Source organism: Bos javanicus, chromosome 3 (assembly GCF_032452875.1).
Source record: "Bos javanicus breed banteng chromosome 3, ARS-OSU_banteng_1.0, whole genome shotgun sequence".
In the NCBI taxonomy this organism is placed as follows: domain Eukaryota; kingdom Metazoa; phylum Chordata; class Mammalia; order Artiodactyla; family Bovidae; genus Bos; species Bos javanicus.
In genome coordinates, this window is record NC_083870.1 from 97,726,834 (window position 1) to 97,751,453 (window position 24,620).

The 24,620-nt window shown below is 46.5% G+C and overlaps 1 protein-coding gene across 9 annotated transcripts in view; it reads left to right on the top strand.

The window, feature by feature from the left end:
- Positions 1–24,620, top strand: part of LOC133244620 (BEN domain-containing protein 5) — a 1,484,041-nt gene that overhangs the window by 1,221,284 nt on the left and 238,137 nt on the right. For 3 of the 9 annotated variants that reach the window (XM_061412044.1, XM_061412043.1, XM_061412045.1), the window contains 2 exons: positions 14,647–14,780; positions 16,892–17,276. The exons of 4 other annotated variants lie outside the window; for them this stretch is intronic. In XM_061412044.1, coding sequence (XP_061268028.1) covers positions 14,647–14,780; positions 16,892–17,276 — 519 coding nt within the window. Of the gene's footprint in view, positions 1–4,137; positions 7,058–14,646; positions 14,781–16,891; positions 17,277–24,620 lie in introns of those variants that run through there. 2 more of the 9 variants (XM_061412046.1, XM_061412047.1) reach the window with 2 other exon arrangements.

Sequence of the window (24,620 nt, forward strand, 5' to 3'; positions counted from 1 at the left end):
AGTTCAGTTAGAGTTGGACAAGAAACCAGCCCCCTAGTCTCCTTCACCAAGTTCCTTCTGCCATACTGAAGCACCTTTTCCTTTGTAAAGTCAGCAGATCCTCTTTCGCAGCCAGTTCTAGGAGGCTTGGGTACAGACAGGAGTAGAAGAGGGAAGTGTCCCTTCTGTTTTGGGGAGCAGCCTTCTAGCTATTCCTGGTAAGTAAGGAGGGTGTACCTCAGACTGAGCAGACAGTAAGCCCCCCTGCCCTCCAGTGCAAAGAGAAGACCAGGGATGAGTTGATATTGCTGGTATTTTGTAGTTTGAGACCTTTCCTATCTTTTCCAACTTCCTTAGCTTTCTTCATTTAGCTTAAAAGATTAATTCAGCATTTATCATATTTAAATTTGGCAAGTAAGGAAACTGTGGCTTGAAACAGAGAAGTGACTTTCCAAGGGTCTCCTGGCAAATTAGCCGTACATTAGAGCTCTAGTTCATGTTCCTTTCCATCACCCCCTGTTGCCTCTGGAAAGTAGGTTTGCCAGAGTTGAGGAGTGGAAGAAAAGCTGGAAACAGATGAGCACCTGGGGCCCTTTTGGCAGGACTGTGCCCTTACCACCTCTCTGACAAGCCCTGGGACGCAGTGGTATAAACCCACCCATGATACCGGGGCATGCCTGGGACCAGAAAAACAGAATGAAGGAAAGTATGCAGAAAAAAGGGAAACCTTTGTAGTTGATGAGGTTTTGTTTTGTTTGCTTGGTTTTAATTACCTGAGGGAAGGGATTTGGAGATTTTTTTCCCCCAGGAGTACAGAATTGCCCTGAGGAAGTTATAACTAGGTTGTAACCATTGCTTCCCCTTGACTTTAAGAAAAGAAAGCATGCTCTTGATGAGTCTGTTATACTCTTAGATCTGGAAGGGCCCTAGGAGAGAAATGGTGTATGTCAGAAGGAGTCAGTGGTATGTACATGTTTTAGTGTGGGATGGCTGTTTTCCTCTTTTAGAGATTGTTCATTCATCCATTTATTCATTCAGTAAATATTAACACTGTGCTTGGCTCTTCAAGCACTGTAGAGAGGCTGCTGGGGGAGACAGCAGCCCCCACAGACTCTGATTTTTGAAAATTGACAAAAGTCTTTTTAAGTAAGACAATGTAATCTTCGGTCTGAGGACCATGAATCTTGAATGTATAGACTGTTCATCCTTCCAAGTTGGAAATAACTCTTTGGGATTATTAAAAACAATTAAAAAAAAAAAAACCCACAAAACTAGGTAACATCTGGAAATTGGCAGAGTAGATCCAGAGAAGAAGCGTGGTGCCAGCTTGAGCAACGTGAATTGAAAAGCACTTCCCCCCACCTCTCTTCAGTTTTTTTTTTTTCCCCTTGAGAAGAGAAAAGGGGCGGGGGGTTGTGGGGAGAAGAGAAAGAACTTGAGGTCTTGAGGTTGGCTAGACCACATTTAGAATTCCAGTCAGCTGGTTAATTTTTAAACTGGGGCTGTTCTTCTGGCTGTAGACCTGATTGGAAGTGCCAGGGTGGGTTTGGGAATTCGTTTATCCTGGAAGAACTCTCCTGTGTGTCTTGAAACCCCATCTTAAATGCCGAAGCTCTGGGAATTGCTTAGAGTGACTTCTTCTTAAAGAGCTCTTCTTCTGGCATGTCCTAGTTGTAAATACAGCTGTGCTGTGGGACCTGATGTGCTTAGGGGAGTCCTCAAGCGGGAGGCAGAGAGGGCTATGTTTTTGTGAATTAGCCAGGAGTAATTAATCCCTCCCTGACATCAAACGTGGGGTTTCAGGGGGGCGGTTTGGGGCTACTTTATGGCTTTTGGTGAGAAGTCTGTTTCATTACTGTTTGCCCAGGCCAACCCAGAGCTGTCTTCAAGTGTACCTCTTCTTGTATCCAGGAAATGTCAAAGCCAACTGCGTTGGGACTTGGCATTTTCTAGCATGTGCTGGTCTACACCATGGTTTCCATGTGTGTCAGACTTCATATATAGCCTTGATTTCAGTTCAAGCGAAAAAAACAAACACAGTCTTTATTGACAGTCTTGCTCTATGCCTGTGCCTTGTCTCTGTTAGTCCTCCACAGAAACCTGTTGGTGGAGATTGCTGTTGTTACCATTCCCATTGTATAGATGAGGACACTGAGCCTTAGAGACTCCTGTGTGGCTGCATAGCTGCAAATGACAAAGCCAGACTCAGTGCCAGGTACCCACTGGGAAGTCTCCTTGGTAAAGTAGCTGATGCTTCCATCAGCCACACAGCAAGCTTGGAAGGAGTAAAAGAAGAGAAAAGAACTGTCTGTGAAGCTTACAGTTCAAAGCAAGTTTTTGAGCTCAAGAGCAGTTTTTAGCGCTGAATTTTCAAGCCCCTTCTGCTCTTCTCTTCTTCTCTTACCAGCCTCCCTCCTTCAGAGCACACATACCTTCCTTCCTGCTAAGTTACCTCTTCCTCAGGAAATCTCAGAAGAGCGCCCATCCTCCTGGTTCACATAACTCAAGACTTGGCTCACCTTTGGACGTGGTCTCATTCGTCACTCTCATTTACTTGCCAAACAGCTTGTGAAAATGAGAGCAACCCATTTGGAGAACTTAACCATTATCCAACTGCAATCCAGTCTCCTCCTGGGGCTCATGATATTGAATTTATGTTTTGCTTTTGTTTTTTTTTAACAGGGCCAAAACTGGTTTTTTCTAAGCTCTGAGTCTTAAAATACTATGCCATTCTCTCCCGGCACTTTGCTGCACTATTGTTATTCGGGTGTGCTAAATTCCTTTTCTTGTCATGTGTCCCCTTCCTACTTCCTATACCCCAGGCCCCGTGCTATAATGAACAAATGCTCCAGGGCAGCCACAGGTCTGAGGTCCTGGGATTGAAATGGCAGCACAACCCAGGTGAGACCAAAAGGTAACTTTTCAGGCCCTGCCATTTAGGGCTTCTGTCTGTTGGAGTGACAAAGAAAAAATGGGCACCATCCTCAGGGTGGTCTTGGGGCCTGATGTTTGGCCTAAATAGAGAGAAGCCAGGCACTGCTGGTCAGAGAAAGGGCCTATTCTAGAGGGGCTTTGCGGTTTCTCTTGTACAGCTTTCTAACTTTACCCCCACTGCCCACATCCAGGCCTGCACCAGCTTTTACATCTAAACCAGCATAGCTGTCTTCTAATTGATCACCCTGCCTCAATCTGTTTTCCAAATTGCTGCCAGAATAATTTTCTAAGACACAGTCATAGTCAAGTCGCTACTCTGTAGAACTTTCTGTAGCTCCCCGTTGCCTACTGAATGAACTTCAGCTTCTCAGCCTGGGCATTCATAGAGGCCCCAGTGCCACCTCATTTCTGCAGCTTCCCCTAGGCTGCAGATGGTATTTCATACCATCTTGAGAACACACCCTCAGGTACTCCTCAAGCCATCCAGGATGGGTTAATTATTGTGTCAGATGGGCCTCTGCCCATGGAACTCACTTTCAGTGGGAAGGGCAGACACATGGGTGCTTGCAGTCCTGTGAGCTGAGGGCTGTCATGGAGGAATGGATAAATGCGTTGGCAGCACCCTGTTCCACTCTCTGTCCCCATGGGAGACCCTCCTTCCTTGGAGCTCTCTGTTGACTTGGCTGTTCCTCGCTTATCTGAGCATTCTGTGTCCTGTTTTGGTTAGTCATGATTGTGTCTGTCTTCTTACCAAACGGTGAACTCCTCCAGGACAGGGACCTGCCTTCCTTTTCTCTGCACCTGCAGTGCCCGGCACAGAGTCCACTCCAATCAGCACAAGTTGAACTCACCAACTTTGGGAAGTCAGGGGCATATGCTATGCTTGGGGAGAAGAAGCAGGGAGAACAAGGACTCTGTAGCAGCAATTTGTTTCAGAGCAGAAACCTGCAGGGAGAAGGCAATGGCACCCCACTCCAGTACTCTTGCCTGGAAAATCCCATGGACAGAGGAGCCTGTTAGGCTGCAATCCATGGGGTCGCTAAGAGTCGGACACGACTGAGCGACTTCACTTTCACTTTTCACTTTTCATGCATTGGAGAAGGAAATGGCAACCCACTCCCGTGTTCTTGCCTGGAGAATCCCAGGGACAGGGGAGCCTGGTGGGCTGCCGTCTATGGGGTCGCACAGAGTCGGACACGACTGAAGTGACTTAGCATAGCATAGCATAGAAACCTGCAGTGAGTTCTGGAGGTTTCATTCAACTTTGTTCATCTGGAAAAAGTCAGCATTCTGTATCTCTCCCTTGACTATAAGAAACCTCACACTTGGGGGAAGTAGCTTCCAAAGCCACGTTCTTCTTGCTTTGGTAATTTTAGCTCATTCAGGGCTCAGGTCCCAGCTTGGCATTGTCGGTCCAAATAGATCTCTTGCTCCAGAAATGCTTTGGAACTTCTACAAAGTTAGCAGCGAAGCAGGGGACTGGGCGATTTCATATGCAAAGATTGTTGCATGTCATCAGTGGGAGACTGCCAACAAAAGGATTTTTTTTTTTTTTTAAAGCAAGTGAAAACTTTTAAGTTTTGACGTGTTCTGCTGATGTACATTGGAGCAAAGATTGGAACTGGCCTATTGTCATCTGTTGCTGATTCTACTCAAATGTTAACCATTGAAAGTTCCTTCTGATGTGATTTGTTTAAGAACCACATATTTGTTGCAACTAAATAGTAAGTGCTACAGAGTACTTCAGAATTCTGGTTCACTGGATGAAAGGAAAAAATTGCCCCATGCAAGCTGAGGTCTTGCTCTTTTGAGTGTTTCTTTTTGGTTGTTTTTGTTATTCAAGAGCACACTGGTTTTTATTTTTAAAAACACACCAGAAAAGTAGAGTTCAAATTTAGATCTTTGGCTCCCAAGATTTATTCTCTTTCCACTGTGCCTACCTGCTTTGTCTTATAAGCTCCCTTGAGAGAGAAGATGTGTGTTCTCTTCATTTTAAAATGCTTACCAGAAAAGCATCCATGCCCTGAAGAACTTTTCTCTGGTTCGTGTTAGCTCCCCAGCTCTTGAGTTACACTAGGTGGTCAGTCTTACACTGGAGGGAAACACAGGAGGAGGAACAGACTTTGTTTCTTGCCTTCAAAGACCAATTCACTAAGTATTTATTTAGTACTCACCAGACCCCAGGTTCAGTGCTGGGAATTACCATATACATACTCTTGTCTACATCCTTGTGAGACAGGGCTTCTTGTTTTACCCCAGGAGAAGAAAGCTACTCAAACATTTAGTGGCTGCTGTAGGTGCCAGGCAGTGCGCTAAGGTCTTCCCATATACATGAAGCTTATGGAGAACTGTGATCAGGGCAGTCAGAGAGTATGATACCCATACTGAGGTGGCAGTGGTTGTGATGGATCTGAGATGGACTAAGGAAGGAGACGCCATGGGATCTGGGAACTGCCTGGTTGTGGTGACGTGTGTGCTGATGATGTGGTGATCTGGGCTCTGATCCCACTAGAAGAGTAGTTGGTTAGAAGAGGAGATGATGAGTCTAGTTTGAAACAAGATGAATCTTGAGGCCTGTGGGACATCTGGGCAGATAATCTAGGAGAGGGATTAGGCATGTGGTCCAAGGTTTAGGAGAGTGCTCTGAAGTGGGGCTGAAGATCCCAATGTAGAAATCATTAGTCATGGGCATGGTGGGGTCACAGAGGGAGAGAGGGCTCAGAGGAAGCAAATGGTGCAGAACTCTTTAGAATGCCAGCATTTAGGGGGCACAGCTAAAGAAGAAGAACCCCAAAAGATGACTGGGAAGAAGCAGCCAGAGATGGACTAAAAATCAAAAGATAAACAGGAGAGATGGATGTTCTAGAAATCAAATGAGGAGTGAAGTCTTTGTATCCTAGATCTAAGTCTATTTTTGTTTCTTATAACTACATAGCAACCACTTTTTCCTCTGAGCTCACTGGTGAGACGTAGGATAGGACAGCTAAATAATATATAAGCAGGAGAAGACAGAATCCGCTTGGGGTGATATTTTGGTAGTTTTGGATGTCTGAGTTTTGCCCCAGTAGAGGAAGGATCATATCTGTTCTTTGGAGTCCCAGAAGCAAACCTAGGTCCAGAGACTGGAATTTATTGGAGTTGGTGGGAAGACTATGATAAGAGCAGATAAACACTGCTTCCAACATGTAATGAGCTCCCTGTCGAGGGAGGTGGACATTCCAGAATGAACTCCTGCCCTATGATAGGAGAATTGGTTAGATGAGCTCCTCTCCCAGGTCACTTCCTTAAGTATCAAGTAGGAAGTATTAGAGAGCTGAAAGAAGAGAGGCTTTGAAATCAGGCAGTCTGGGTTCCAATTGTGACTCTGCTTCCAAGCTGTGTGACCTTAGGGAGATTACTTCACTTCTCTGAGTTTCAGGTGCCCAAACACAGAGATAGTCATGAGCTACTTACCCACTATATTATTGTGTTATTAGCAAGGTAACATGGGAGTTATCTGGCACATAGTAGGTACTCATTAAATGTAGGTAATTGATAAGGACTGTGATGGCTAAGCACTGTGGAGAGAACGGCTTGCTTAGTGTGGGTACCACCATTTATGGTAGAAAGAAACGATTTAGAGGACCAAGGAGCAGACAGGGTTAAAATTTAACTTGTGTGTGTTGTAAATCCTCCTGGGGCTTGACTTTAGCATGAAAGGCTTCCCATCTCACCCCATGATTTTCCTGCCTGTGACCCTATGGTGGGGCCACTTATTACCCTGGCACAGCCTGGTAAAGCACATGAGGGTAGCTAGACAAATGAGTCAGCAGGTTGAAGGTTCCTAGTTTTGTCGGTGCCCTAACCCTGTACCCAGGCCTGGGAGGCTGTGATAGTGAGAGCCTGGAGACCTACCAAAAACCTGGTGGTCAGTTCTTCTCTCCCTTTTTGGATCGACTCATCAGGACACTTCTTCAGACAAGCCCACCTGGAGGGATGGGATCATCTGCTCTTATCCAACACTGCACAGAAGAGAAAGAGAAGTGGAATTCCCTGTGGCTGTCCAGTGATCACACAGCTGGAAGGAAATCTTGAGGTTTTCTAGTCCAGTCCCTATTGTTTTACAGAAGAGAGAGTTGAAAGGAAGTGACCGGTCACCCGGAGAGTGAGTTACAAAGCCATACCTCAAACCCTTGTCTCTTGATTTCTTTCTGCTTCACCACAGCAGGGTACTCATCTTCTTCTTGTCTTGATTAGATACAGTCCTAAAAACTTGGTAATTTTGTCTGCCTCAGATGATATAGAAACAGAGGCCAGAGAATGAGAGATATACATGCTTTTTCTGTGGCATGTCTGTTTATAAAGCAAATATAGACTTTGCAGGGTTTTTATACATTTGAAGAACTTTAAACTGGCATATAGATATTTTTTGAAACAAAACAAAGCCTATGTGAAATGGTTTCTGTTTAGCCTTTCAGAATTTCATCATAACCAACAAGCCCACACCATATTAAACTCTGACGTTTGATTCTTTTAATTATCCAGCATGGTTTTATGTAAAATGGAAATCAAGACAGTGCCTTTCCCATTGTAATTGTACTTCTAATTCTCCAGGGGTCTCTTCACTTTTGAAGACAGACTTGCATGGGATTCCTGTCTACCAGCCTGTTCTCTAAAACACTATCTGCTTATTACCATGCCTCCATTTTTTTTCAATAGTGTAAGTTTAATGGGATGTTTCTCCCTCTTAGATGAATGACAGACACCAAGTTCTCTGTATTTTTGAAAAGCAGCTTCTACCACATTTTGTGGCTTTGAATAGGGGCTCTTTTGGAGGATCATTTAGGACTTGGTGGTCTTGATAAGCTTGGAGTTCAGGAGGTTGGTATTGAGTCACACTTGTACTAAGTTGAGTTTGGGAATTTATCACAGCATTTTCCTGGATGTAGGCATGGGCTTAGGAAAAAGGCTGGCACTTGAGAGATTATATTGATAAACTTGTCATTTTATATGTGCCTTTTAGTTCAGTTGAGAAAATTACAACAACTTGGTAACTTTTCTCCTGTTCCTATAGGATAATTAGGTAATAGAAATGGCCCAAGTGTCATGCAGACGTGACTGGAAATTCTAGCTCTGATATTTAGTAGTTTATGTCTTAGGCAAACTGCCTCACTTTGAGCCTCAGTTTCTGCTTTAAAAGAATCATCATGGGGATTAAATATATTGATGTTAGTAAAGAATTTGGCATGGGGCCTGGTGTATAGTAGATGCTTACTCAATATTTGTTGAATAGATGAATGTGGTTAGCTAACATCACAGAAGCTGGAAAGGAGGATGAGATAGTTGATGCCCAAATCCTTGGTGGTTTTCTTGCCCTGGAAACGAAACAATCAGGAAGTCAGAGTCAAAGAAGATTGTCTCTTCAGAGGCTACGTGTATATTTCTGTTTACACTAAAACTGACTCTTGCGTCTTAAGTTTGAAGTAGTTGCAAAGGTGGGTTGACTATAGAGAGTTTTCTTCATCCCTTCGAGTCCATTGCTAATTTCTTCCGTGGTTTCCTGGAATGCAAAGCCAGACACAGACTCCAAAGCCATGTTAAAATGCCACATGAAGCCACCTGCTGTCTTAGATGATCCACACTATCGTTCACATTCATTAATGTGACCAGTCAAGAGTTATAGCTTCTCATCACCCTGTGTTCAGTCTCCTCCTCACACCTCATCCATCTTGCTCGCCACTGCCACATTAATCTTCCCAAAACATCTCCTTCATCGTGTCTCAATCTGTGTTGGATGCCTGCAGTGGTTCTCTGTGCCAAAGGATAAAAGCCAAGCACATAACCCACAGAACAGCCTCATCGCTGCTATTCATTGAATACCTTGGACAAGAAAGGCACAGTGCTTGGTGTTTTATAAGCATCACATTTTGGAAAACAGTTTATCATCCCAACCTTAGAAATAATGAAAGTGAGGCTCAGACAGGTGAAGTAGCTTGCCCGAATTCCCACAGTCAGCAGGTAGCAGAACCAGAGTTCCAAACTAGGACCACCTAATTCGCAAGACTAGGCTGCTTTTATTCAGTCCGGGGCCTCCCTCTCCCAACCAGTTCGTCCACTTCTTACAGTGACACTGAGTGTTCTATAATCTGTGGACTAGAATGGATGGGAGGCATCATCTTTAGCTCAGGGTGAGGATTACGGAGACCTGGAGATGTGAGGTTTGCCCCACATGAGCCAGCATCTCTCTGAAAGTCAAGCCTTGTATTCTGGTTGAGATTCTGGTACATCCTGGGTTGTAAGGATCTGAAAGACACAGACCACTTAGCAGAGTGCTCAACCCAGAACAAGGGTCAATGAATGTCCACTGACCCCAGAATAGGACAAGTGGAGGCCTTAGATCTTCTTGAGCCCTCATCCAGGGAGCACATCCAGGAAGCCCTCATCCAGGGAGCACAGCTCAGGGAGAAGACTGATGAGCATTAGCATGGAGCCAGGAGGTAGGTAGCTCTCAGAGCTGCCTCAGGATCCCCATGGCCAAACATTGGAGCAGTCAGGACCAGGTCAGGGAACAGGTGACTGGGGAAACTGTCTGCTTCTGCTCCCTTCTGGAACTCACTCCTGTCACTCAGACCTTCCTGTACTGATCATCCTACCTTTTCAAAGACCCATTCAAGCCCTGGGGTCTGGCCAGCCTCATTCTGTTGTGCTTGGTAATGGTTACTTCTGTCTGGGGATTTTCTGAGGCCACAGGGTTCTTGTCAGGAGAGCAACTGTTAAAGTGGTCTTCTGCTTTGAACTTCAGGCTGAGGGATTTAGATGTTTTTATCCAGAGTCGTCATTCATTCATTCAGCATTTATGAATATGGCTCTACTGTATTTCAGGCATGTGTTTAGAAAGAAAAGAGTGTGGGCTTGGGAGGCAAAGAGATCTAGACCAACCCTGGCTCTGTACCTTCCTGTCTGCTTGGCTTTAGGCCCTCTCTGAGTCTCAGCTCTTCTCTCATGGGAAAACTGCAGCTAGTACTTAATTGCTGGGTTGTTGGGAAGTATAGTAGTATGTGAAAAGAACCTTATAGTGGTATCTGGTAGGTAATACACATTCTAAAAGTGGTAGCCTATCTTTTAATTGAAGTATAACTGACATAACATAGAATTCATCATTTTAACCATTTTAAAATGTGTACAGTTTAGTGTTCTGCGATTATCTTCACTATCTAATTCTGGAACATTCTCATCACTCAAAAAGAAATCCCTGTTACCCGTTAAGTGGTCACTTCTCATTGCCGCTTCCCCCTCCATTCCTGGAAAACATTAATCTACTTTCCATCTCTATGAATATACCTATTCTGGACATTTCATATAAATGGGATCATACATTATGTGGCCATTGTGTCTGGCCTCTTTCACTTAGCGTAATGTTTTCAAGATTCATTCATGTTATAGCAAGTATCAATACATTCTTCTTACAGTTGAGTAATACCCCATTGCATGAATATATCACATTTTTTTCCCATTCATCAGTTGATGGACAATGGATTGTTTCCCCCCTTTGACTATTATGAATAATGTTGCTATGAACATTTGTGCTCGAGTTTTTGGTGGACATGTTTTCATTTCTCTTGAGTATATACCTAAGAGTGGACTTGCTGGATCCTACAGTTATTCTTTTTAACCTCGTGAGAAACTGCCATTCTGTTTTCCACAGTGGCTGCCCCATTTTACATTCCTATCAGGAATGTATTAGGGTTCTAATTTGTCCATATTTTCTTAACACTTGTTATGCTTATCCTCTGTTCTTTTCTTTTTTCTTTTTTTTTTAACTGTAGCCATCCTAGTGAGTATGAAGTATATCTGATTGTATTCTTTTTGATTTGTGTTTCCTTAATGACTGAGGATTTTGAGCATCTTTTCATATGCTTACTGGAATAGCTTCTTTCTGTTATTCTTTCATTCAATATTTTTTGATGAGTCCCTATATTGTATGACCAGGCTTAGAATATGGGACCTGCGGTGTAGTTATTCACACTCCAGTGGGAAAGGTAGACCTCAAAGCAGATGATTGCAACACAGTAAGAAAACAGGCTACAGAGAAGGTATGTGCAAGGTGTAATAGGACCTTGAAGAAGGAAAAAGGAGCTGAGTGGAGGTTGAATGGAGTTTTTCAGACAGGAAAGGAGAGGGCATTCCAGTTAGATGGAAGAGCATGGAGCTTTGCGCATAGAGATGGGAGCAGGACTTCTGTCATCATCTGGGGAGTAGAGCTCTGCCAAGTGTCACCTTTCTCAAGCCAGGTGGCTGGGCAGGTCTCCACCTCTTGGCGCAAGCCTGCAGCAGCCTTGGGCCATCAGCAGGCTCTGCAGAACTTTGTCATGTGCTCTAAGGACAGGGCTCTGATGCCTTCAAGGCACATGTACTCAGCTAATTTGATCCCACCTGAAGCCAATATTCTATCTCCATTTCTACAGAAAGAGATCGGTAATACTCACCGACACAGCAACTTGCCTGACTTCTCACACCTACAGCCTAGCAGATCTGCACTTGGAACCCAGCTTGTCTGACTTCCCTGCACCTGCAGGCTGAACCTTAGTTCTTCTTGCCTTGGCATTCCAGGCCGTTTATTCTCCAAGCTCAGCCGCCATAACTTCCTTTCTTACCTCTCTTCCTGCCTATAACTGAACCATCTTTTGTAACCATTCCAGTCTAAATGCTTTTGCAGTCTTTACTTTTTTTTTTTTTTTTTAATTTCTATCCTTTTCCCTCTTCTTGCCATCCCTAAATGACTGTCCTTTTATGACTGCTGATGGTCCAAGTGCCATTCACTTCACTCAGGTTCTTAACACACAGAATTGATCATCTTCAGGGCATCCTGGCAGTGTGAGTAGGAATTATTTACTTCAGGTCACAGATGAGGAAACAGGATCAGAGAAGTAAAGTAAGTTACCCAAGACCACCTTGTAAGTAAGGAGTCTAGCTCAAAGGGTACTTCTTCTCCAAAGCCTGCCATGGTTTGTCCTGGCCAAAGTGATTGATCTCCCTTGCCCCCAAGGTCCTGTAGCAGCTACTGTCCCCTTATTCAAACTCAGTATTTGAGGTCTTCTCTCAGTCGTATCAGGGAGTTTTTCTTTTTTGTGGGTTTTTGTCTAGTGTCCCTAACAATGTTCATTCCCAGTGGCCCAAGGCCCCAGCTAGGTCCTGCAAGTGTAATTCTGAGTAAACATTAATCTGAGGTATAGGAAGGAAAGTGCTGAACTCTGGCTACATGGTCTGAGTTCTCACGCTGTTCAAGTTCTGATCCTCATTTCCGTGACCTTGTGTAAGCATGAACTGTCCAGAATGGGAACCCTGCCTGTCCTACTCCTCCTGCATCCCTGGGCCTGCTGGTTTAGTGGACAGATGCATGGATTTACCATTTGGAACCTCATCTCCATCTTGAAAGGGTTGAGTGAAATGATCTGAGGACTGCTCTCAGTTCAAATATTGCCCAGTTTTGTGAGTCTGAAGGATTGCTTCTCTCCATACCAACATGATTCTGAGCTTCAGAGTTTCAGCTCAGGGAGGCTGAGCATAGCTTGTCATTTCTAGGTTGGTGGCTACATCTCAAATTTTTGCCCTTGAACTTGTCAAACTGAAGACTAACCCAGGAGCTTTGCCTCAACACATTCAGAAGTCCTGATACCACCCTCTCATCCCCTGCATCTCTCTCAGTTTCTTTGTTTCTTCACTTGCAAAAACACCCACCCATCCCATTTCAGGATAACTTCATTTGAAGCACTTTCACTGAGTTTTACTTTTAACAGCTTTTTAATTTAGAAAGAAAGAACAATGGTTTAATAGGAGGGTAGCTGCTGTTCTTTCAGAAAGACCACAGTCCCTGCTGCTGTTCATTCCTACTGCTACTGCTAAGTCGCTTCAGTCGTGTCCGACTCTGTGCGACCCCATAGACGGCAGCCCACCAGGCTCCCCCGTCCCTGGGATTCTCCAGGCAAGAACACGGGAGTGGGTTGCCATTTCCTTCTCCAATGCAGGAAAGTGAAAAGTGAAAGTGAAGTCGCTCAGTGGTGTCTGACTCTAGCGATCCCATGGACTGTAGCCTACCAGGCTCCTCCGTCCATGGGATTTTCCAGGCAAGAGTACTGGAGTGGGGTGCCATTGCTTTCATTCCTAACCCATCTATAAAATGTAGGTACAAAGAGAACAAGAACTAGAACCCAAGGATTTCACTAGTGGGAAAGGCCATTTTCATCTCTGATCAGGAGACTGTTAACAAAGACCGTCTTCTTTTCCTCGGCATTTCCCTTCCACTCTGTACCTTTCTGAAGTCATTCTTTCATTTTTTTTTAGTTGTAGTATCTTTATCCACCTTTGCTTAGGGAAGTAAGACAATTCTGAGCATGTTGACCATGCCAGTTTTCACATCCTGCTCATTGCGTGCCTGGTGTCTGAGCTGTGCTCTGTGGGTGTAAGGTGTTGCTGTCACCCCCAGAGGACACACTTGAGATCACGCGACTAGGGCCTCAGTCCCCACTCCTCACATTATCACAGAAGAGCTGAGTTTCACACTGAGGCCTCTCTGATACTGGAATCCTACTCTTGAACAGCTGGGGCTCCGTTCCTAAGGCCATTTAGGAAGATTTGGCATTTGACTACATTCTGAAATAGTTAAGTGCTTGTGAACTCTGAGAATTCTCTTTCAGATTATCTGAAGTTGAGTTTAAAGAGTAAGAAAGAGAGAAGTAGCATCCCTTTGTGTAGCCCCTTTGTAGTTTGTAGTGCTCGTCAGTGTGTGGTGTTGTCACATGTAAGCACTGGGTGAGATGCCAGAGGCCTGTTTTCCACTTCCTGGCTCTTCCTTTCACTCATCACACTCTTTCCATCCTCACATGTAAAATGGGAGAGTTGGACCACGTGGTCACTGAGGCCCCTTAAACTCTGTTGTCTCCTGATTTGATATCAGTAAAAAGGCAGTGAATGTTACTTGTTCCTCTTCCTGTAACCATATTAACTCGACTAGTCTGTCCTGTGTCTGGGCTGTGGGGAGGCTCCACCTCAGCTCCAGTCCAGGCTTTATCTTCATAAGAGCCATCATCCCTTCATGCTCTTTAGTACCTGAGCTGGCTGAAACCCAACAAGTTTTCCTGGGAAGTCCTTTGGCTTAAAAAGATCTCGATTGTTGAGGAATTTGTGTGCTAGTAAAGTTAAAAACATATCAATCTAAGGGCCATTCCAGTTCCAAGATTCTAGAACTCCATAAAAGGCCACCCTTTAACTTATACTTAGGAAAACCCCTCAGCACATTCATTGGGTTCTATTTCAATGCTTTGCATGGTAATGCTTTTAGCATATACCCTTGATCCTCAGGACTTCCTGGTGGCTCAGATGGCAAAGCGTCTGCCTGTAGTGCGGGAGACCTGGGTTCGATCCCTGGGTCGGGAAGATCCTCTGGAGAAGGGAATGGCAACCCACTCCAGTATTCTTGCCTGGAAAATCCCATGGACAGAGGAGCCTGGTGGGCTACGGTCCATGGGGTCACAAAGAGTCGGACACAACTGAGTGACTTCACTTTCACTTTGATCCTCAAGCTTGATCTGCACTGTTGCTCTCAAGAGCCCTGCACGAAGGAGGGAACATGTCTTGGAGTGGTTGGCTTTTCCTCTTTAACTGGTCTGGCCTCAGTCATTCTCTAGCATTTGAGGTTGTGGGCATTTTGAGCATTCTGACCCATAATGAATCTTATTTTTTTGATATGCATTTTAGAAGACAAATCTGACCTTGAAAACAGTGTGATGCAGAAGAAAATAAAAATCCCCAAACTTTCTCTCAATCTTGTAGAAGAAGATGGGGAGGTTAAAGATTATGGGGAAGAAGATTTACAGCTTAGACACATCAAGGTAACAAACTCTTTCCTCTTTTTGAAAGTATGGGGGAGCATTTTTCAGATCTCTGATAGCTGAAGAATTCCAGTCTGGCCTCCTCTGCCCATGTAAATGTCCCCTGGTGTCACAGGCCATGATCTGTTCACGTGGTGAGAGACTTGGGCCAGCTGATAGGAGTTGGCTGTGCCGGCTGACTTTCCAGGGAGCACGGTCCTGTTTGGACCATCTGTGCAGTGTCATCACCACTGAGGGCCTGGAAGGGGCATTTCCTCCGGCCTCCAGCTCCAGAGAGGTCACTGCTGGGCTCCAGGAACCTGAGGTGGATGTTCTTGGGCAGCAGGTCAGGGCCAGCCACTGTCAGGTTGCCCCCTTACAGCCAGGAGTAGACTCATGAGCAGAGGCGGGTGTGCCAGGCTCACACAAAAGGGTTAATGTGATCCTGGGTTAGAAGAAAAACTTCTGCATGAGTTGCATTTCCTTTGGTGTGAGCCCTAGTGGGTCTCCTCCAGCCTTTACTTGGAAGCCTGCTAAATAGCTTGTCCAATAAGCCAGATGTTTATTCTGCACAATGGGTGCCCCAGCGGAAGGGAGGCAGAAGAGGGACACTTTCAGCTTTGACCACAGTCTGATTTTGGACTCAGGTTAAGGACATTCCTGAAGCGTAGTGCAGAAGATTCAGCTGAGTTGAGTTCATGCATTCATTGCACCCCCACTGTGGCCCCGGCCCTGTGCTGGTTCCTGGGGTCACAGAGATCAGACAGACATGGTCACTCCCCTTGGGGTGTCCTAGTGTAGTACCGAAGTTGGGTATCTAAAGTGATCAGTACAGTTTTAATGAATAGATTCACTTAGACTAGTAGCACTTTATCCCAGTTGATAAGATGACAGGATAGGATTTTGTCATGTAACCTAATCCCAGAGTCATGGTTCTTTTTTGTTTTTTCCAGAACTTTCAGGAGCTTATTGAGAGGTTAAGGCAGGCTCAACCTGACATAGTTAAGTTGTCTGGAATCTTGTGTCTTTGGTTGTCTGCACTTCCCACAAGTGCCCCCAGTCAGGAGAGTCCCTAGCCCTCCTGCCCTGGGTGAAGAATTCAATTGGTCCCATAGCTTCCACTCCCCATCTTGGAAGCTTTGTCCACTTGAGCTGGAATTTCCTCAGGCAGCTTAAGCCCCAGCCCCTGGGTAGTCCTGGTTAGTTCTCCTCTCACTAAACTGTCCTCTCTCTATCCACTTCATGCTGAGCTTTAGCTTGGCCAGAGTTCAAGGAGAGACTGGCAGGGGTGGGGGAAGGAGCCTTGTGCTCTAAGTTGGGCTCTAAGTCCCAGGTCCGATTCTGTAGCTCAGCATGTGACCCTGAGTATAGTCCTTCTCTTCTCTGAGCCTCGATTTCCTCACCTGTAAAATGATGGAGTTAAACAGAAAGAACCTTCCAATATTAGTATTCTTTGAACTTTTCAGTTAAGTAAACATTTATCAAGCCCCTGCCAGGTGCCAGTTCTGAGTAGGCAGTGGAGAAACAGAAAATAAGACACAATTCCTGCTCCAGATTAGAGTCCTTAGCATCCTTCCCCACTGGAGCATTTTTCAGGAAAACTTTATTTGGTGGAATGCCCTTTCTTGGGATGGGGGTTGAGGTGGGGAGAAGAGGCCTTTATGTTTTGTTGGTGTAGAGATTTGACTAGTGACCCCCCCTGGGATGCCTAGGCTTGGCCTGATTTCTCATGGATTCTCCACAAATACTCCTTGAATACCCACTGTGAGCAGATCACTGCCCAAGCCCTGTGGGTGGGCTGGGGGACTGGGGAGTTGGGGAGGGCAGTCACAGTATGAGATACATCCAAGAGGCAGAGTGATGGGGATGGGAAAGCGGTGGCCTGGGAAGCCAGAGTCCTGCCTCTGTTGCTCACTGACCATGTGACTTTGGGCAAGACACTTCCCCACTCTGGACCTCTGTTTCCCCATGTGTAAAATAAAGAGCTTTGTCTTAAGTGTGTGCACAGAGTTTCTGCAAGCACTGATGTTCTATGGTTCTGTGATTCTAGGATTGTCTGGGGACATATTGAGCCGCAGTCCAAGACAGCCCCAGCTGCCCTTGCCTGAACTGACTCTCGTTGTCCTACACAGAGACCTGAGGGGCGGAAGCCGAGCGAAGTGGCGCACAAGAGCATCGAGGCAGTGGTGGCCCGGCTGGAGAAGCAGAACGGCCTGAGCCTGGGCCCCGGCACGTGCCCGGAGGAGGTGTTCGTGGAGGCCTCAGCGGGCGCGGGGGACATGGACAGTCTGGAAGACGCCGGCGTGCCCCGGGCTCTGTACGAGGAGCTGCTGCGCAACTACCAGCAGCAGCAGGAGGAGATGCGCCACCTCCAGCAGGAGCTGGAGCGGACTCGGAGGCAGCTGGTGCAGCAGGCCAAGAAGCTCAAGGAGTACGGGGCGCTCGTGGCCGAGATGAAGGAGCTCCGTGACCTCAACCGCAGGCTGCAGGACGTGCTGCTCCTGAGGCTGGGCAGTGGTGAGTGCCCCCCCTCCACACCAGCCACCTGCCACCCACCACGGAGCAGGGCATGGCGTGCTGACTCCTCTCCCCGGAGGGCGCTGGGGAGAGGCAGACCCTGAGGCGAGGGAAGGGCAGGGACGAGGCTCAGCAGGTCCCCCAAGAGAGAGGCCCTCCCCGCTCAGAGTGAATCTGACAGGAGCTTTGGAACGCAGCAGCCTTAGCTATCTAGAACACAGTGGGCAGCAGTTGGAGAGGGGCCTCAGAGAGCAAGAGCTGGAAACGTATTTGCCACCACCCATGTATGCATTCATTCAGCTCCAAGGGGGCTTTAAGATAATGAAGTGAGTTAGACATGATTCTAGGAAAACTTGCGTTACTTTAAGTCAGAAAGAGGTCAGGGCCATGGGAAAGATGTGGATAAGATGAGAGGAGAGTTCAGAAGAGGGAGACTCCAGGAAAGAGGTGGGCTTCAAAGGGTGGGCAGTCTTTTAAGGCCCAAGAGGTGGCAGAGGGCAGCAGTCAACATTGTGTGTACTAAGAAGGGAGACTGCATGTGTGGTCAGGACAGGTGACTGAAGGCCTGGAAACCCTTACCAGCCGGGGTGTCTGGGTTTGTTTTGGTTGGAATGAGGAACACTGAGTTTTTGAGCAGAGAGGCACATGACCTTAGGAAGATTAGTGTAAAAGATATGTAAAGCTACTTTGGTTTGCTCATAGAAAAACTTGATAGGCTCTTACACTGCAACTAAACTTAATAAACTTAGGTTTTAGATTTTCTCATGTAATTGGGCTTCCCTGGTGGCTCAGCTGGTAAAGAATCCGCTTGCAATGCAGGAGACCTGGGTTCGATCCCTGGGTTGGGAAGATCCCCTGGAGAAGGGAACAGCTACCCACTGCAGTATTCTGGCCTGGAGAATTCCACGGGCTGTACAGTCCATGGGGTTACATAGAGTCAGACACGACTAAGGGATTTTCACTCTGACTTTCTCTCTCTCGTGTACTATGGTTTAGAGGCTGGAATCGGGAAATCTGAAAGGCCACCACTTTGCCAGCAGGGAGAAATGACTGCTTACCTGAGAGGAAAAGACAGAAACACTCTGAAAAGCAGAGGACAGTCAGTGTTGAGCAAATCAGGATAACACAGATTCATAGCCCCCACCTTCCTTCAAGACAGTCGTTAATAACCCTGCGTCAGTGTTCTTTGCTTCAAAAAGGGAATAGACTAGTCTAGAAATACAAGTGCCATCCCCAAAGGTAAATCCAGTACAATTTTATACTTAGGAAGGAAGGTTTGTGTTACCTAGATAGTAGATTTACATATAAGAGCTTCATTCCTTTCTGATGTTTAGATAAATGTGCTACCTTACTTATGTTGATAGGTCCCTCCTACTACCTAGAGTATGTTCCCAAGGCAGTGTCTCAGATCTTCAGGGTGGCCTAAGGAGTCAGCCAAGAGGCCTTTTCATGCCCTTGTCACAGAGAAGGAAACTGAGGCTGGGACTTGCCCAGAGTCCTTTGGGGAAGCAGAAGCAGTGCTCACCTCAAACCACATCCCCACTTCCTAGGCAAGTAACGTCCCCACTCCCGGACTCTGCCTTGAGAGGCGCACAGTGACACTAAAGGTCACATGTGGTGTGCAACATAAAAAGTTACTAAAATTTTTTATCAAAGAGAAAACCTAACTGTAAAAAAGTGTGATCTTGGGAGTGGCAGTGGGAGGGCAAGAGAGAACTGAGATTTTCAGAGAGAAAAAGTGTTTCCTAGTCTTTGGATGAATAATTTTTATTTTCATTGCATTCTGTACACTACATCTTTTGTAAACTTCTTGACGGGGGACAAAGCAAACATAAAAACAAAATTCCTCCACGTCATTATTTTTATTCCCAGGGAAACTGCCTGTCTTATATAATCACGAACTTCGTTTAAACTCCAGAAGCCACTCCTGACCCTTGAGTGCAGTAAGGCACTGCACTTTTATCAGTATATGCCTCTTCGGGCTTCCCCGGTGGCTCAGCGGTAAAGAATCTGCCTGCAGTGTAGGAGATATGGGTTCAATCCCTGGGTCAGGAAAATCCCTTGGAGGAGGACGTGGCAACCTACTGCAATATTCTTGCCTGAGAAATCCCATGGACAGAAGAGCCTGGTGGCCTGTAGTCCATAGTGTGGACAGAGTCAGACATGACCGAAGTGGCTGAGCCTGCACGCATGCGTGCACGTTCACGTGCCTCTTTAGTCTTAAAACGCCTAGATAAACGTGGCCCCAACCGGGGTTCAGTGTCTTGATCATTCTAGGCACTCCCACCCCACAGGCCTTGTGCCATCTTGAGGGCCAGTGGCTGGCTCTTCTCTGATCTGAGTCACCTTCTGATTAATGGATTGAACATAAGTCAGCTTAAGCCACAGTTATGCATAAAGCACCCACCACATGGGGTGCTCTGTGCTTCAGGGATCAGGGTCGTCCCGGAAAAGTCACATCTGATCAAGCTGTCACTGACCTGTGAAAGCTTAAGATCCATTGATTAACAAAAGATAAATCCCCAAGAGTATAATAAAAGGCTGTCTACTCTAAGGGGAGTTTGTATGTTTTCATGGAGGTAGTCTAGTTTGGTTTGGTCTAGTCCTTGGAACCAGGCAGGCCTGGATTCAAACCCAACTTCCCCACTTCCCAGTTCTTTGGGAACCTTCTTTCCTTGCTTTCTTCCCTCTTTTCTCCCACAAATATTTACTGGTCTCCACTGCATGCCAGGCGTTTTGCTTAATGGGGCTTCCCAGATGACACTAGTGGTAAAGAACCCACCTGCCAATTCAGGAGACACAAGAGACATGGGTTCAGTCCTTGCATTGGGAAGATCCCCTTGAGCAGGGCATGGAAACCCACTCCAGTATTCATGCCTGGAGAATCCCATGGACAGAGGAGCCTGGTGGGCAGCAGTCCATGGGGTCGTAAAGAGTTGGACACAACTGAAGTGACTTAGCAGCAGGTAAAGTTCAATACATTTAAGATACAGCCCTTGCCCTCTGCCCTTGAGGATTTTAAAGTTTGGTGTGGGAGAGACAGCTACTGATTCAGTTAGTGCCAGCACAGGGACAGAAGCTCTGCTGTGAGGCAGTGGAGGAGGGGCACCCGCTGAATTTGGGAGACTGGGGAAGAAAGGTTTCCTAAAGAAATTGGCTTCTAATCTGAGCCTGATGAATACATTTTTCTTACTCAGGCAGGAGTGAGTGAGTGGGAAGAGTGAGGCGCAGTGTCGGCAAAGGGGCCTAGACAAAGTCCAATGTCTCTGAACCTTGGTGTTCTCATCTGTAAAATGGAAATAATAACATCCCTCTTACAGCATAGGGATATACAGCATCCTACCTGGTATTCTGTTGATGCTATATTACCATAAGCACCTTTTCCCATACCCCTAGCGGGCATCAGACATGGTCTGATTTGGTTTTTAACTCATCTTCCCTAACCAGTCAAAGTTGTATGACCTTGAACAGGTTTACCAACTTCTCTGCCTCTCAAGGTCTTATATTATAGGAGAGAAAGGGGGCTGTATACGTATTTCTTCATTCAGTCAGTTCACATTGACCACATGCTTTCTGAGCCTAGCAACCTGGGGAGACACAGAGAAGATTCAGACCTTGTAGGCTGGGGAGGGCACAGTGATGGAGGGAAACACGGAAGCATGCAATTGAAATGCAGAGAATGCGGTTCCCGGGAAGCGGCTGGCAGTTGAAGGTGGAACTCTCTCTGGATGAGTCTGGGAAAACATTCTCTGCTGTAGCAGCCCCTGTACAGTACACACCTCCCAGAAGCCAAGCAGAAGGCGGAGAAGAGCCAGGAAGGGGCTGAGAGACCGTCCTTGAATCTCAACAGTACATCCTGGTCAGGGGCTGATGTGTGGCCTGGGCTGCACCCTCCTTGCCCCCGCCCCCCTGGGGACTGGCTCAGGCAGTGCTCTTAGAGGCCCACCCTTGAGTATTTTCTCCTTTCCATGTTGCCAGGGGACCCATCTCAAGGATGCTAGATCATCCACAGATTAGGGATGCTCAATTTTAAAAAGAATAACTGCTGACTCCTCCAGGCATTGGGATCCTGCAGGCCATAGACGGGAGGGAGCAGAGAGCAGGAGCCTGAAGAGGACCTCTGATTGGTGAGAAGGTCCCGTAGCAGCCAGGACCTGTGATGGTACACCTGGTGGAGGTGAGGGGCAGCAGCAAGATGGTATAAGATGTTTCAGAGACTTCGCTGGATGACTCACTTATTCATTCTTTCATTCATTCCACAAATAAACGCAAGATATATTTAACAGAGAAAAATTCTCTAGAACATGGAGTCAAGGAGTGGCAAATGAGCTTAGAGAGGATGTAGGCTATTGCCCTCATGTCATTGATGAGGAAACAAGCCCAGAAGGTGTCACAGGTCTATTTCCAAGGGTCTCCTGACACCTGGTTCTGAGAGCCTCTCTCTGGGCCCTTGGCCACACGCCCTTGTACTTCAATGTCATTGACATGGGGGTGACCCCCAGCCTAATCCCCCAAAGGACATCTCTCTGTAAAACAGAGCTTTCCTTTTGTATGATCTTAGCATAGGAGGCAGCTCTCTCTGATGGAAAGGAACCTCACTAACTCTGAAGGTTCCTTCTCTCCCGGCCTCTGTGACGGTGTCAGAATTAAAAGGGGAAGCATGTGTAAAGAATTCATCACTGTAACCAGCATATTGCAAGTGTTTACTAAATGCCAGTCTCTTTCTCCTTTCCTGCCCTTGCCTGTTTGTCTTCTCCCAAAGAAATAAATGCCAAGGACATGAAAAGCATGAAGATCTTCTAATTTATAAAATACAGATTTATTTGTGTGTTCATTCGTTCATTTATTCTTTCATTCATTTATCATTTTTTAAGGGTTGTGCCAGGATTGTATTAGGTGCTGGAGATACAGGAAGATGGTCCCTTTTGAAAACATTCATGAGCCTAGGGGGTGAGAGTGATGTTTATTAAACCAAGGCTTGGCAGACTCAGAGAATTCCAGGGGTGTGAGGGGAAGCAGAGCAGTGAAAGCCAGTGACAAGGGTGAGCTCCAGTGTAGGAGAAAGTAAACTCTAGCATCTCTCTTGAGTTCCCCTCAGCCAGAGTCCTTGTTCTTAGAAGTCAGGGACCAAAGCTCAGATGTTACCCTCAGCTGTTAGCACTCTAAGTACCTCTTACTAGATAAGATGGTTTTGGTGTGATTCTGGTACCGTTAGTTCAGTTAAGGTTGGAAAAGGCTCAGTGCGGAATGTAGAGTGGGAGACAGAGTCCTTGTCTCCAAGCTGCACACACAGCCCGAGGCGGAGCACAGACTTGAGCTCGGGACAGAACATAGCAAGTGCTGGATCTGCAGGAAGGAGGCAGAGGATGGCTCTAGATTTTGTGTGCACTTTGTAGGGAAGGTAGGTGGAAATGATGAATTCTGACCAGAAGAGGAATAGACGTTAAGAATAATAACAGTAATTCACATGTACATGACACTTGACAGGCTTCAAAGACCTTGACATTTTTATCTCATTGGACTATTCCAGTAGCCTTATTGCAAGGCCAGGTAAGCATTATCTCCTTCTGAGAGAGGAGAAGGCAAAAGAAGAGATAATGCCCCTGTTGGCCAGATCACAAGCTGGTTGAAACTTTTGAAGGAGAAAGCCATTGTGGCCTGCAGATCTGTCTTGGCTCTTTAGAGCTGGGTTTCTATCACCTCTGTTCCCCTCTGGGCTCGTGCCTTGTGTTCTGTCCAAAGTCCGTTAAAATACCAGCTTTGATCTTTAAAATCCTTTGCGGTCGGAGCTGGATTCTTTCAGCACAGGTCTCTGGTGGTGCCTTTGAAAAGCAGCGAATGTCAGCCAAATGCCTCCTGCTGGCTCTCCCCTGCACTGGAGGCAGCGTGGGCTTTGGCAGCAGATAGTACTTGGGTTTGAATCTCAGCTTTCGAATTCTTTAACTGCGCAACTTGAAGCAAATAATTTAACCCTTCTCAGCCTCTCTTTTCTCCTCTGTAAAATGGATATCGTAAAGCATACCGCACACGGGCAGGAGAGCCTGGTCACTGACTAGGAGGTCAGAGATACTGGAGTTTTGAACACTGGCTTTTCCATATTTTGATTGTGTTAACTTGGGCAAGTTACTTAACTTCCTGGGCCTTAGTTCCTTCATCCATAAAGTGGAGTCAGTGACAATACCAGCCACTGCGGTTATTAAGAGGATTAAATGAGCAAACGCACGTACAGACTTCTGCCCAGGGCCGGCACATAGTAAGTGCTCAGTGAGTCCAGCGTTAGTGACGCAGTACCATTTGAGTTTGTGCATGAGATGTGTGTACGGCACTTGGCGCACAAAGGCGCTCACTGCCCTCCAACAGAGCGCGGGTGTGGTTGTCTCGGCTTGTCTTAGTCTTTGGTCAATCCAGGTCTCCTAACGTCTCCTGGGGGTTGCTACTTTCCCTTGTAAGTCCTCAGAAATCATATTTGAATTGTCTGTTTTACAGCTATGCCTGGACTTGATTTCAGGCTCGCTGGTATATAGTGTATTGAATTCTCCCGCCACACGCTTTTCCAGGACAGAATTCCATCTTCCTATCTCCAATCCTCAAGCACTCCTTTGGACCCCCTTGAGTCTTCAGTTTTCTCTTTGTCACAGCTCTCCTCCCAGGGCTTGTTCATCTCAGAGCTCTTCTCCATTTCCTTCAGCCTTCAGTTCACTCTCACCAGTACACGGGAGTGCTCACAAAAGTTGGGCTTTGAGAAAGGACTAAGAGGATAAGTGGGAGATACCCATCAGGTCAGGTTTTCATGTTCCCAGGACCCAGCAGGTCCACAACCTGCCACTGTCTTGCTTACTGGTGGGCTGGGGCCCAAACTACCGTGTCTTGTGCCCCTCACCCTGGGTGGCAGGCAAGGGTGCAGCAATGAGAACTAGAATTGTTTCTCTTAAAGATATGGGCCGTCTTCCCCTTTGAAGGACTTTGTGCACTCTTGACAGGATCAGCATTAGCCACAGTTCACCCTAGGTTGATTTAAGATTCGATTTCAGAGTAGCAGGACAGTCCAGGCCCCTCCTTCCTCTTTCTCCCTAGAGTTCACTTTGCTGGGGCAGTGGGGAGGGGGCTGAAGGATAGCTCCAGGCTGTCCCTTTGATCCTGATTGGGGAGTGGGAACATCAGGAGTCACTGGGCTTCTCTCTGTTGCCAGAACAGGAAATGTGCTTCTCACTTAAAATAGGGCTTTGCCCGTTGGCCATGGGCTTTCGTGTGGCAGGCTTTTCTGCTGGCTTTGCCAGTCCGAGGAAACGGAGGTGGGAGAGCTCTCCTTCCAGGCAAGTGCTGGCCCCTGTGAACACCTGCTGT